At 43.5% G+C, this 13147-nt stretch overlaps 1 protein-coding gene across 6 annotated transcripts in view; it reads left to right on the forward strand.

The window, feature by feature from the left end:
• The window catches only part of RASAL2 (RAS protein activator like 2), a 239370-nt gene that overhangs the window by 212443 nt on the left and 13780 nt on the right, over positions 1–13147 (forward strand). For all 6 annotated transcript variants that reach the window (XM_069981110.1, XM_069981111.1, XM_069981112.1 and 3 more), the window contains 4 exons: positions 4762–4906; positions 5024–5168; positions 8899–9135; positions 11753–11954. In XM_069981110.1, coding sequence (XP_069837211.1) covers positions 4762–4906; positions 5024–5168; positions 8899–9135; positions 11753–11954 — 729 coding nt within the window. The remainder of the gene's footprint in view (positions 1–4761; positions 4907–5023; positions 5169–8898; positions 9136–11752; positions 11955–13147) is intronic.

Raw genomic sequence — 13147 nt, forward strand, 5'->3', positions numbered from 1 at the left:
TCCCCTGCATCCACTACTAGGAGTAGTATATATCCCCTGCATCCACTACTAGGAGTATATATCCCCTGCATCCACTACTAGGAGTATATATCCCCTGCATCCACTACTAGGAGGAGTATATATCCCATGCATCCACTACTAGGAGTATATATCCCCTGCATCCACTACTAGGAGGAGTATATATCCCCTGCATCCACTACTAGGAGTAGTATATATCCCCTGCATCCACTACTAGGAGTATATATCCCCTGCATCCACTACTAGGAGTATATATCCCCTGCATCCACTACTAGGAGGAGTATATATCCCATGCATCCACTCCTAGGAGTATATATCCCCTGCATCCACTCCTAGGAGTATATATCCCCTGCATCCACTCCTAGGAGTATATATCCCCTGCATCCACTACTAGGAGGAGTATATATCCCCTGCATCCACTACTAGGAGGAGTATATATCCCCTGCATCCACTACTAGGAGGAGTATATATCCCCTGCATCCACTACTAGGAGTATATATCCCCTGCATCCACTACTAGGAGGAGTATATATCCCCTGCATCCACTACTAGGAGTATATATCCCCTGCATCCACTACTAGGAGGAGTATATATCCCCTGCATCCACTACTAGGAGGAGTATATATCCCCTGCATCCACTACTAGGAGTATATATCCCCTGCATCCACTACTAGGAGGAGTATATATCCCCTGCATCCACTACTAGGAGTATATATCCCCTGCATCCACTACTAGGAGTATATATCCCCTGCATCCACTACTAGGAGGAGTATATATCCCCTGCATCCACTACTAGGAGTATATATCCCCTGCATCCACTACTAGGAGTATATATCCCCTGCATCCACTACTAGGAGGAGTATATATCCCCTGCATCCACTACTAGGAGTATATATCCCCTGCATCCACTACTAGGAGTATATATCCCCTGCATCCACTACTAGGAGGAGTATATATCCCATGCATCCACTACTAGGAGGAGTATATATCCTCACTACTAGGAGGAGTTTGAATTCCTTATATCCACTAATGGGGGGCATTTGAGTCATCTGCATTTACTATTTGGGGGGCTACGTGCAGGTAGAATTGTATAATGTGTCTCTGTGTTTAGGTTCTTTAGCCATTACTTTAATGGGTCCCCAAAATACAACATGATGATAGAACCTGGGGATCTGTAGACCAGTGACTATCTTTGCTCCCTATGACACCTATAGGGGTAGAGTACTTGGTTTCACTGCAGCTCCACCTGAATGTCACGGATTACAATGGCCGTTCTTTCGGATGATCCTAGGCTTTCTTCATACTTTCCTTTGTCTCTATGAATACCGCTAAATGTTTTTGTTCATGTTGCAAAAAGGAAGAGCAAGAAATAAAACTTCTTATCCGACTGCCGTTAACCTGGTGATTAATTCCTTTGTGACGGCTTTTTATGACACTGATTACTTGTGTTGACGCGGCGGAGTTAACACTCGGAGAGCCCTGGGAAGTGTTTGCTGGGCCCGAATTACAGATTGTGGAGCTGTGGGAGAACATTTCTCACCACTAAATTCCTAATGACTCAATTTTTTTCAGTAGTTTACATAAAGATTGCTGCGACACACAATGAATAGATGTAATTGCTCATAGAAACATCGCATAAAAACCCGATTGTTCTGCAGCATCCCAAGATTTAATTTCACCATAATTTTTGTCAATTTTGGGCAGAGCGTAGACTTATCAGGAACTGCTCTGTGAGCGGTCTGTGCACGTGGCCTTCATTACGGGCGTTTGTTAGAACACGTGAGCGGTGGCAGGAGATCGGGTATGAGCTGGCAGTGTGAATGGTGCACAGATTGAAACCAAAGAGGGAGAGAAGCAGTGTGTTGTGTCACAATGCCGCCCTCACCCAGCGACAGGTCACTTCTTTAGATATACTTGTATTTCTAATACTAGCACGATAATGGCAGGACTATAGCCAGACCAATGTACATAAAGTGGCCCTTTTAGCTGGAATGCAGGGGTGTAAATAAGCCTATGGCTAGATAGTTCATTCCACTGGTAAGATATAACATTTTTATTATAATTTATTATATGCAATATGCAGTTAGTATGCAAATGAGGCCCAAGTGTCCAGGGGGTGTTCCCAATCTTAGCAAGTCCAGCCCACGTCCTCTTAATTCCCACTCATCGGCTTGCTCGCACTCACTTTCCCCTTGACTTGACAACCAGTACATATAGAGGACATGGGCTGGACTTACCTTGGTGCCTGCCACTCTTGGAAACACCACACCCCCATGGCACTTGAGTCAAATTTGCTTATTAACATAAAGGCTTATATCTTGCCAATGGGAGAGGACTAGTTAAATTAAAAAAAAAAGTAACTAATTCCTGATGATTAGCCCTACCAAGCCTAAGGTAACGTTCACATGTTCTGTGATTGCGGTCCATGCATGAAAGATGTGCGACAGACCGAAATCACAGAATTTCTGGAGCTCAGCATAGCGTTCCGCAGAAAATCTTTTGTATGTACGGACCGTGCTTTAAATGTGTGAATGCCCTTTTAGGCTTATTTAAAGTGACTGTACCACCAGGCCCAGGCTGAAGCACTGGAGGCGGGCCGACCCACCCCCAGTGGGAAGAAACCCCAGCCCCTCCATGACGTGATTCCATTAGAATCAATGGAACCCTATCATAGAGGGGCTAGGGTTTCTTCCCACTAAGACTGGGTTGGCCCGCCTCCAGTGCTTCAGCCTGGGCCTGGTGGTACAGTCACTTTAAAACTGATTGACTGAGCAGGATGTGAAGACACCGTGAGCCCCGAAGCAAGATGGAGCGGCCAGCAGGTGAAGTATACGCTCTGGCGGTGGGGGGGGGTTAACGGGACGGGCTGCTGACATACTCACAGTGGGATATCCATCCCGCTGCAAGTTTGTCTGCCCATAGAGTGTACAGGGCAGAGATCCGCAGCAGATCTCGCTGGCAAACCTTTACATGTGAAGGCACCGTTAAAAACAACTTTTAAACTTGCAGCCCTGTGCCAAACTGCCGTGGCCTAGTGTATCTGTGCCCTAACTTTGCACCACCCCTCCGTCCCTCCTCCCCACCCTCTTCATCATTAGGAATGCCACTGGCAGCATTTTTCCTATTCCTCTGCAGTGAACACTGCACAGGTGCCTTAACAATCCAGCCCATGTGCCGTGTTCTCACAGCTGATGGATAGGAGAATACCTGCCTGGAGCATTCCTAATGATGAAGAGGGCGGGGAGGAGGGACAGAGAGGTTGTGCCAGAATAATGCACAGACACTCTAGGCCACGCCAGTTTGGCACAAGGCTGCAAGTTTAAAAGTTGTTTTTTAGGACAACAACTGCATCACCTGCCAAATGGACCCCAGGACAGATCTTGGATTAAAAGCAGCTATCCGAAGGTACAAGTGGTTTGGGGGGGGGGGGGGGGAAGGTCATATTGTGGGTACAGAGTCGCTTTAAAAAAAAAAAAAAAAAAATTTATAATCACTCGATTAATCCTCACTATTCCAGCTACAATCATGACTTGCCTATATACCCCATCACTACTGCATCCCCAGCATTCTTGTACTGTACACCGGTTAGACCAGTGATGTATACTACCCAGGGATCTTGGTTCGATCTTGTAATTCTCTGTTAGTCTCTACTATAAGTTGTTAATACGCTTGTATATGTGATATACAGCTAAGTCAATGACCTGTATGGATTCCTATGTTTACATTACATCATATCATAATGGCATCTCCTCTGGGCGCCTCTGATAAGTCAGGGGTCACATAATTCTCTCCGGGTTCTGTACTCAAAGAGAATCTAGAGACACTTAGTCAATATAAAGATGAGATCATACCAAGATGAAATTGTAGCAGTTTTAGTTAGTCAACAGAGTGGGGACGGCCGAATGAAGACATCATGGCTGGAGCATACGGCTGCTGTCCAGTGGGAACACACAGAGGGGCATTCTTTGCATCTTTTGGCCAATTTACACCACCCAGAGCTACTAGCTAACGTAGATGTCAAATCATGTGCATGGGTGGCCACTAGAGTGGCCAATTTACTAAGAGGTGTGTGCCTCCTTATATATGTGCCAAATCTTATAGCAGTGGGATCTTACTGGTATGTAACACCCCCACCCCCCCTCCATAAATTGGGAAAATCTCGCTACAAAAGATCTATGCATTGCCTAAGCCCTAAAGGATATGCGTCATCAATCAAGAAAAATTATGTTAAACTTGCTTTAAATAATATTTTATAAGGATTTATTGGTAAAGTTTCCTAAAATTTTGCAGTTTTTACTCTGGCTAATTAGATACAGGTGTCTGTTTTTATTGTAATCCGATGATAAGGAGAAGACTGCTGAAAACTGTTCTCTATGGAACAAGAAGTGAGGAACCGGGACGGACACTTCCTCTTCTGCAGAGAGAACATTTTTAGCAGTCTCCTACTTATCATTACAGGCTGGATTACAATAAAATGTTACGCCAATACTGTATTATATAGATAAGATGGGATCAGGCCATTCACAGTGTTCTTGTGTTATGAATGCAGAGGGGGCAGTAGGCTGCTGGCAGTGGTTATCCCTCCAAAAACAAAGGGATCAGGCTGTTGAAATCCAAAATGCACAATCATTTTATAATGTGTATGTTTATGTGTATTGCTGCTAGTTGTTATATGTTATATGTTTTTTTTTTTCTTTTAGTCCGTGACGACTCCTAACCATCATTGTTTCCTTTTAACCAATAGGACTTTCTGACCGACCTGGTAATGTCAGAGGTGGACAGATGTGGTGACCATGATGTCTTAATCTTCAGGGAGAATACACTTGCCACTAAAGCCATTGAGGAGTATCTGAAATTGGTGGGGCAAAAATACCTGCACGATGCTCTTGGTAAGTATAGACGGTTCTATGTACCTTTACTCTACTAGAAGGGTTGTTGCTATATTTATAGTGTTATTTTCGTATATTTCTAGCACTGAGTTTTCCGTCTCCTGTTTCCTCTCCCAGGGGAATTTATCAAGGCCCTGTATGAGTCAGACGAGAACTGCGAGGTGGATCCCAGTAAGTGTTCATCCAGTGAGCTCGCCGAGCATCAGAGTAACCTGAAGATGTGCTGTGAACTGGCTTTCTGTAAGATCATCAATTCCTACTGGTGAGTAAAGCAGTCCTATGTGTGACGGGGCAACTGCAATGTAGACATCAGCTCGTGTGTCCTGGTGAATGGACTGTTATGTTTACTCATCAGAGATAGAAGTATATCTTAAAGGGTTTATCCAGTTTTAAAAACTCCTTTAAAATACCCCTTTACTACGCAGTGAATGCATGAGGTCCCATTAGATTCCAAAGAAGCTTCCAGATCAGCCGAGCGAACCTGATCCACTTACCCATCCATTGTGTAGTTATTTAGGTATTGTGCACTCTGTATCTTCTGAGAAGACTTTGGTATCATCACGTGAAGACAGGACTAAACATTGCAGGCCAGGAACCATGTCATCGGATTGGGGACTCCCTGCCGTTGGCTTTTATCTTCCTTTGACACTAATCCCTACTTCCCTTCATCCTCTTTGTGACGGTCGAATGTAAAACAATGTTGGAAAGGTTCCTATCCCTTCCCCCAGTTATGTTATATGATGGCCGAGGTTCCTTGTGCTCTTCCACTGACTGGATGGGAAAGACAGAGCTGAAATAGTTGTCATTGAGGGTCCTCTGATCATGAAGGATGACTAAGTCCCCTGTCATCAGTTTGGGTCTTAAGGTTTCTAAGTGATGGAGTTTAATGAACATTTACCCCCTCTGTAAGTCATTGGTTAAATTGCCACTGTCGTCTATACAGACTTTAAATAGATTTACAGTACAAAGGAATATTAGAAACTTTGTAATATATCTTAACAGACTAAAATGCTTCGTTTTCTTTGTTATTAAGCCTCTACCCCAGTGATGGCAAACCTTGGTTCTCTAGCTTTTGAAAAACTACAATTCCCATCATACATGGCTTTGGCTGTCCAGGTATGATGGGAATTGTAGTTTTGCAACAGCTGGAGTGTCAAGGTTCGCCATAAGGTTATATAACTTTGTTATATGCTTCAATCACCTATCTGCCCCCCTTACCTATCTTTTCCCCTTTTAACCCCCCACTAGAAAGTGAAGTAAACTCATTCTTACCTAATGACTGTTGACCCCAGGCTTTTCTGTGGTGGCCATTTTGGGACAATGACATCATCAAGAGGGAGGCGGGTCTAAGCCCTGTTAGGCCAGCCTCCCTTTGTCAGATGACTCAGGTTGCTCAGTTCTGATTGGCTGAGCAAGTTGTTAGCCAAACAGTTCTACAGAGTCAGTCAGACATCACGGAAGACAAAGTGCATCATGGGAAAGCCCAAACTAGGAAGTAAAGAAAAAATTACACCAACTGGAGCTTCAGTTCGCTGTGAAAAAAATCAGCTTAGCAATGTTACTGATTACGACTTGTTACAGCTGAGGGATCAGATTACAAGCAATACAAGTCCATGGAAGGTGGGGGGTACCTGAAAAGACACACACATTGCAGAGAGAGACAGACAGACAGACAGGTAAAAGATAAATTGCAACAGAAATCTGATATAAAATGCCATATTAATGGCAGAATAGTAATATATAATAAGATTAAGTGCTGCTCCTTATGTACACACTCAGGATAGCGCATCCTAAAAAGTCACGCTTTAAGAGAAAAAAAAGGATGACTGGTTCTCTTTATAAATTGACATCAGCGGGAGATGACGCATGTGCCATAAGGTTATGTAACTATCTGGAGGCTGTTAGAGATCTTTGGATATTGAAGCTTCCTAGCAGATGGTGGGACCCAGGTAGTCACAAAATGTACAGAACATAGCGGACCAAGTTAAAGAATAAAAAAAATGTTGGTTTGACCAAATGCCAAGCCCAGTCACATTGTGGCAGTACCATCTTCTAATGGTGGCAATGCCTTTTATGTCAGGCTGAATGCGGCCTTTGTTCTCCGGACACAATGATTTGACGTGTTTGCAGCACACAGAACTCCTTGTGCTAACTGTGTTCACTTTCTGCGGTTGCAGCATAAATCCAGAGGACAAATATAACCTATTCATTAATATTATTCACCCTTTCCAGTTACATTGACGGATCTTTATTCTGAGCAGAAGAGAAATCTAAATGTCATCTTTTATATGGGCTACAGAGAATGGCATCACCCACATTGTCACGAGAGAATACATTAAAACCAACAGTTCTGAATGTTGTCCAAGTGTTGGCGTTTTGTAGGGTTTGCTTGGTGTCTGGTAACAATTTTAGGCAATGGAAGTCATAAGCATTCATGCTAGAATTCCCCCTTTTCTTCTTCTTCGGACAATCATTCTTCTAGATGTCCCAAACAGTGAGGAGTAACGTTACTCCTGTATAGGGATTGGACTGGGGTGCGGTTATTTCTTCTGACTGTTTGGGACATCTAGAAGAATGATTGTCCAGAGATGAAAAGATGAGGACTATGGGGGGGGGGTGTTGGGATTTATGAAGACCGGTGTACAAGTACGCCGGTCTTATATTAGGTCCCGCCCCCTTTTCCTTGGCAGGATTCACTAAGAAGCGCTCCATCCAAGGGAGAAGGCAAGTTATACCTAAAGGCCCAAATACACCTTTAGTTATATCTCCCCCACCCCCGTATAGTCTCCATAGGGGTCATGTTACATGTTCAGAAACCGTCACTGCCAATAATCAGCCCATGTAAAAGCGAGAACCTCTTGAGCAGGCAATAAAGTCATCAGTATTTGTCTGCACGAATGTTGTAGTGATCATTCGACCCAGCTGCATTATTGTATAGGTAGGGACTCCATAACAGATATTTCACTGAGGCCTAGTGAATGGGGTACCCATTCCATGTCAGTGTGCCTTATGGTCCTTTTACACAGTCCAATATGGGGCCGTGCAAAGACAAAAGCCAGCACCAATTAGTGACATCGGGCCGCATGAGCGATTACTGTGTCATTTGTGTGCCTATTTAAAGTGTCACTGTTGTTTTATTTTTTTTGCAGAAACCAATAGTCCAGGCGATTTTAAGAAACTTTGTAATTGGGTTTATTAGGCAAATATGCCATTATTATTAGGCAAATATCTGCATTCGAAAAGACTTTCCCCAGGTCCCCCCCCCCTCCTCCTCTTTCTCAATCACTGCTCATTATCAGGAAATCTCCACTCTTTTACATCAGTCGATCCCTGTGTAATCTATGGAGAGGGGAGGAGGGAGATTAGTCGGCAGCAGAGAGCAGAGAACAAAGGATTACACAGCTGCATGAAAGCCGTATTCGAAGGTCAGAGAGGTCAGTGCTGACTGTCAGAGGAGATAGCCTGGTGATGTAGCTGTAAATTAACTCTTTGTTGTCCTGTTTTGGTGCCTCATCTACCTCCACCCCTCCCTTCTCCATAGAAAATTATGGAGATGGGGGGGAGCTTCAAACTGCTTTTTCAAGATAAAAATGCATTTTTCAGCTTATAAACCCGATTACAAAGTTTATTAAAATCGCCTGTACTATTGATTTCTGCAAAAAAAAATTAAACAACAGTGACACTTTAAGTTTATGACTATCGGCTTCTCATCGGCACATGCCCTGTTTACACAGAGAAGCCGATAGCGATGAGTTTTGAAGCTGCACAAAAGATGCGATCAGCCGGGGATCGGGGGTTTGTCTGCTCTTCCACTGATACTTTTACATGGGCCGATTATCAGCCAAAGGAGCATATGTAGCAATACTCATTGCTGTAATCTGCTTGTGTACAAGGGTCGGTAGTGTAGTCATCCCTCAGCCATCCTGAGCAGCAGAGTGACATACTGTATACCAGTCTAATCTTCACACGTTGCTTTTCTTCTTTTGTTTCAGTGTTTTTCCCAGGGAGCTAAAAGAAGTCTTTGCATCTTGGAAACAACAATGTATTAATAGGGGCAAGCAAGATATCAGTGAGCGGCTGATCAGTGCCTCCCTGTTTCTCCGCTTCCTCTGCCCATCAATCATGTCCCCTAGTCTGTTTGGCCTGATGCAGGAATATCCTGATGATCGCACTTCCCGCACTTTGACGCTCATAGCCAAGGTGATACAGAATCTCGCCAATTTTGCCAAGTAAGTGAGAATAAAGCATTGTTCATCACTTTCTGTCATTTTGAGGGTACTGTCTCACATAGCGGAAACCGCATGGCTGAGATGCAAGAAAGATACAGACTTTTGTATTGATTGTCAGTGACCATACAGCTCTGAAAACCAGTTTACCTTTAAAATTGTAAGGCCATAGGGTGTATAGGTATATGGCTGCAGGATTTTACAGGTAAGTAACTATTTTTTTTTTTTTATTATTATTATTATTATTTCAAAAATTTTTCTTTTATTATTTTCATTTCCAAAATACAAAAGTTCACATTAGAAAAAAATTCTTCAAATACAATAAACAACTATTCCCCCCCCCCCCCCCCCCCCCCCCGCCGTGGAGTGAAGAGAACAACAACAAAAAACAAAACACCAACATAAACAAAAACAAATAATCACCAATTGCTACACATCAACATCAACACCCATAAAATCCCTCGATTTTTCTAACACAACCCTCCCACATTTCTTTATTGGGTGGAACCGTGGCTATCCAGTTCCGAGTAATCATCAAGCGAGCCAAAAACAGTAGCCTTAATATCTTCCTCCGACCCTCTCTACCAATTTTTAGACCCGTATCATCCCCCAGGATAGCCAACACTGGTGTATAAGGTATTTCCACTTTCATTCTTTTTCCAATTTCCCCATACACCTCCCTCCAATACCCCTGAATTGCATTGCATGACCAAAACATGTGGAAGAGGTCTGCCATAAGTAACTGTTTTGCGCATAAAAGCTTAAAGGGGTTATCCAGCGAAAATCTTTTTCTTTTACATCAACTGGTTTCAGAACTGGTTTTCTTCCCAGTTTGACACAGTGCTCTCTGCTGCCACCTCTGTCCATGTCAGGAACTGTCCAGAGCAGGAGAGGTTTTCTATGGGCATTTGCTACTGCTCCGGACAGTTCCTCACATGGACAGAGGTGGCAGCAGAGAGCACTGTGTCAGACTGGAAAGAATACACCTTTTCCTGCAGGACATACAGCAGCTGATAAATACTGGAAGACTGGAGACTTCTTAAAAGAAGTTAATTACAAATCTATCTTAACTTTCCGAATCCAGTTGATTTGAAAGAAAAAGAATTTAGCTGGACAACCCCTTTAAGTCTATTAACAGACAACTAGAACATCACACTGTTTAGTATGTCCATGTGGTTTTCAGTTGCATCAGAGCTATGTCTTACACTATATAAGACACTACCCTTAGGACTCAGTAATGGGGATGTTAGCAGGTTATGTTAAGGTGAAAGTTTTGTGCCGTTGTGAAAGTAAAACCAGAAGTGGATTCTAGAAAAAGAAGCCATAGCTATCTCATGCTTTTCCCCCATCATGATCCACACCAGCTTTTGGCTTCAAAACTGTTGCATTGCACTTAGGCTTGTAACCTGACACAACAGCAAGTCCAGGTGCATCCTGGCAGATGGCAGTAAATCATCAGCGCTTCCCGCAGCCCCTAATTCATGTGCAGTAGTACCCCTAGGGTATGTTCACACACTGAAAAATAAATACACTGCAGAAATTTTGAGGGTGGTCAAATTTTCCTTAAAGGGAATGTATCAGTTCTATATGATGCTCATAGCTGCAGACATAAGCAGGTAGCTGAGAAAGAGACTACAGGGTTTGGCTTCCAGCATTAGGACTTTTATATTAAAGGGTATCTGTGCTAGGGTATGCTGTGAAAATGCAGACAGCTTGGTTGTCCCCTGCTGCGAGCGATGTACGGTAAGTGCATTTCAATACAGTCTATAGTGCTTCCTGTGCCTTGGTCGCATCAGGAGAGACGACCTACCTGTCTGCATTTTCACAGCATATCCTGCTGCACTGACAAAGTGATAGGTACCCTTTAATCGCACAGAGCAGTGATGGATGGAGGAGGCAGGAGGCGTGCATGCTGCAGCTCAGCACCGCATTTATGACGCTCAAACTTTGAAGGAAAACATGATTTTATAACTTTGCAAACGGCCCTCAGCTAAGAGACAGGTGTCATTTGTTCTAGCTTCCTGTCACCTCTGAGAATGATATAGAGTTAACAGATTCGCTGTAAAGCACATGTAATGGTTATAATGCCCTCAATGACCACATTAGTTTTTTTTTAAACAAAATAGTCACGGACTGTGTGGAGGGCAACAAACAACCTTTGGGTCTTGTTATATAGGTAGTTTATCCATCACACTTATTTACTGCCTGCAGTGTTCCTGGATCATTTGTATTATAACTAGAGATGAACAAACCGGGTTCGAATTCGAGTCGATCCGAACCCGAACGTTCGGCATTTGATTAGCGGGGGCTGCTGAACTTGGATAAAGCTCTAAGGTTGTCTGGAAAACATGGATACAGCCAATGACTATATCCATCTTTTCCACACAGCCTTAGGGCTTTATCCAAGGTCAGCAGCCACCACTAATCAAATGCCGAAGGTTCGGATCGGCTCGAGCATGCTCCAGGTTCGCTCATCTCTAATTATAACAGGACGCTGTATGCAGCACTGTCCATAATAGAATTGCACACACAAGATACCCCACATACTCACTCTGTAGATGAAGACTTTGCACTTGATACTTTTTATGAGAACACTTAATATCTTATCGCTTTTAACCAGATTTGGCAATAAGGAGGAATACATGGCTTTCATGAACGACTTCTTGGAGCATGAATGGGGTGGGATGAAACGTTTTCTCCAAGAGATCTCCAACCCAGATACCATCTCCAACACGCCGGGATTTGAAGGTTACATCGACCTTGGCCGGGAGCTCTCAGTCCTGCACAGCCTCCTGTGGGAAGTGGTGTCTCAGCTTGATAAGGTAATACAGCACACAGAACTGGCCGCCTTTTGCCTGTAGCTAGTATAATTTTCCTTAACCAAAGTTATATTATTTAGAGTCTAGCTTCTGTGTAATGGGGTCATTCAGGATCAGAACAGCTACTTTCTTGCAGAAACAGCACCACCCCTGTCCTCAGGTTGTCTGTGGTATTGCAGTTTAGCGCCATTCGCTTCAGTGGAAATGAGATGCAAAATCACCCCCAAATTGAGGACGTGAGTGGCGCTGTGTCTGGAGGAAGCGGCCAGGCCTAGTTGTACTCCACATACACTGCCTGATCCGGCTCATAGGTGATGAGGAGCTGTAGAATTATCAACAGCACCTCTTCCTTTACCTGTCACCATCGCTAGACCTCCTCCCCCTCATCATCATCATCATCATGTGGTAGGAGACTTCATTAGATGACCTGTTCTTTATCCTATGATGTTCAGTCATAAGCCAATGTTTAGTCACCAGCTCTACTTTGTCTTCTGTGGAAATTGCAGCTTATAGGGGGCCTATGCTTTACAAGGAGTAACAGACCATAACCTCCATTATCCGGGTGCAGATGTTGGTGATTATAATACCTTCCGAAATTAAAGAAAAGCCATCATTAACCTGTGATTGTGTCACTGACTTTGGCAGCTTTGGTTAACAAAAAAAAGTTGGCCTGGATTGTCCGTGCACAGATGAAATCTGATGTTCTTTTGTGGCCTCATTCATGACACTTATCACTACATTGTATCAGATGTTCCTGTATAAAGTCAATCAGCATTATAAAGGAGTTATCCCAGTAGGACATCTACAAGCCCTCTACATAAAGTAGAGCATAGCGATGGTCCTCGCTTGGTGTCCATGTATTACATTGGGATGTTCAGCTTGTACTGCATGATTTCTGTCGCAGCGTCTGCAGCAGGGAAAGTTTCTGGCCGGCTGCCACTTCCCTTGGAAACTGCAGAATTCACATCCCATATTAAGTAGCCTGAGATGAGAAAACCTCTTATAGTAGGACTTTTTGTAACTACAGACGCCAGATCTGTGATGTATGGCACCCGCTACTATAGGGAAGGGAATTTTTAGATATGATCGATCTGAAAGTCGTAAAATTCACCTGTCACTTTGAAAAACTTTTGACACATCCTAGAGATATGTGAAAAGTTTTAATCGGTGTAGATCTGAGTGTTCATACACCTACT

This window comes from Dendropsophus ebraccatus, chromosome 8 (assembly GCF_027789765.1).
Source record: "Dendropsophus ebraccatus isolate aDenEbr1 chromosome 8, aDenEbr1.pat, whole genome shotgun sequence".
NCBI classification, from domain to species: domain Eukaryota; kingdom Metazoa; phylum Chordata; class Amphibia; order Anura; family Hylidae; genus Dendropsophus; species Dendropsophus ebraccatus.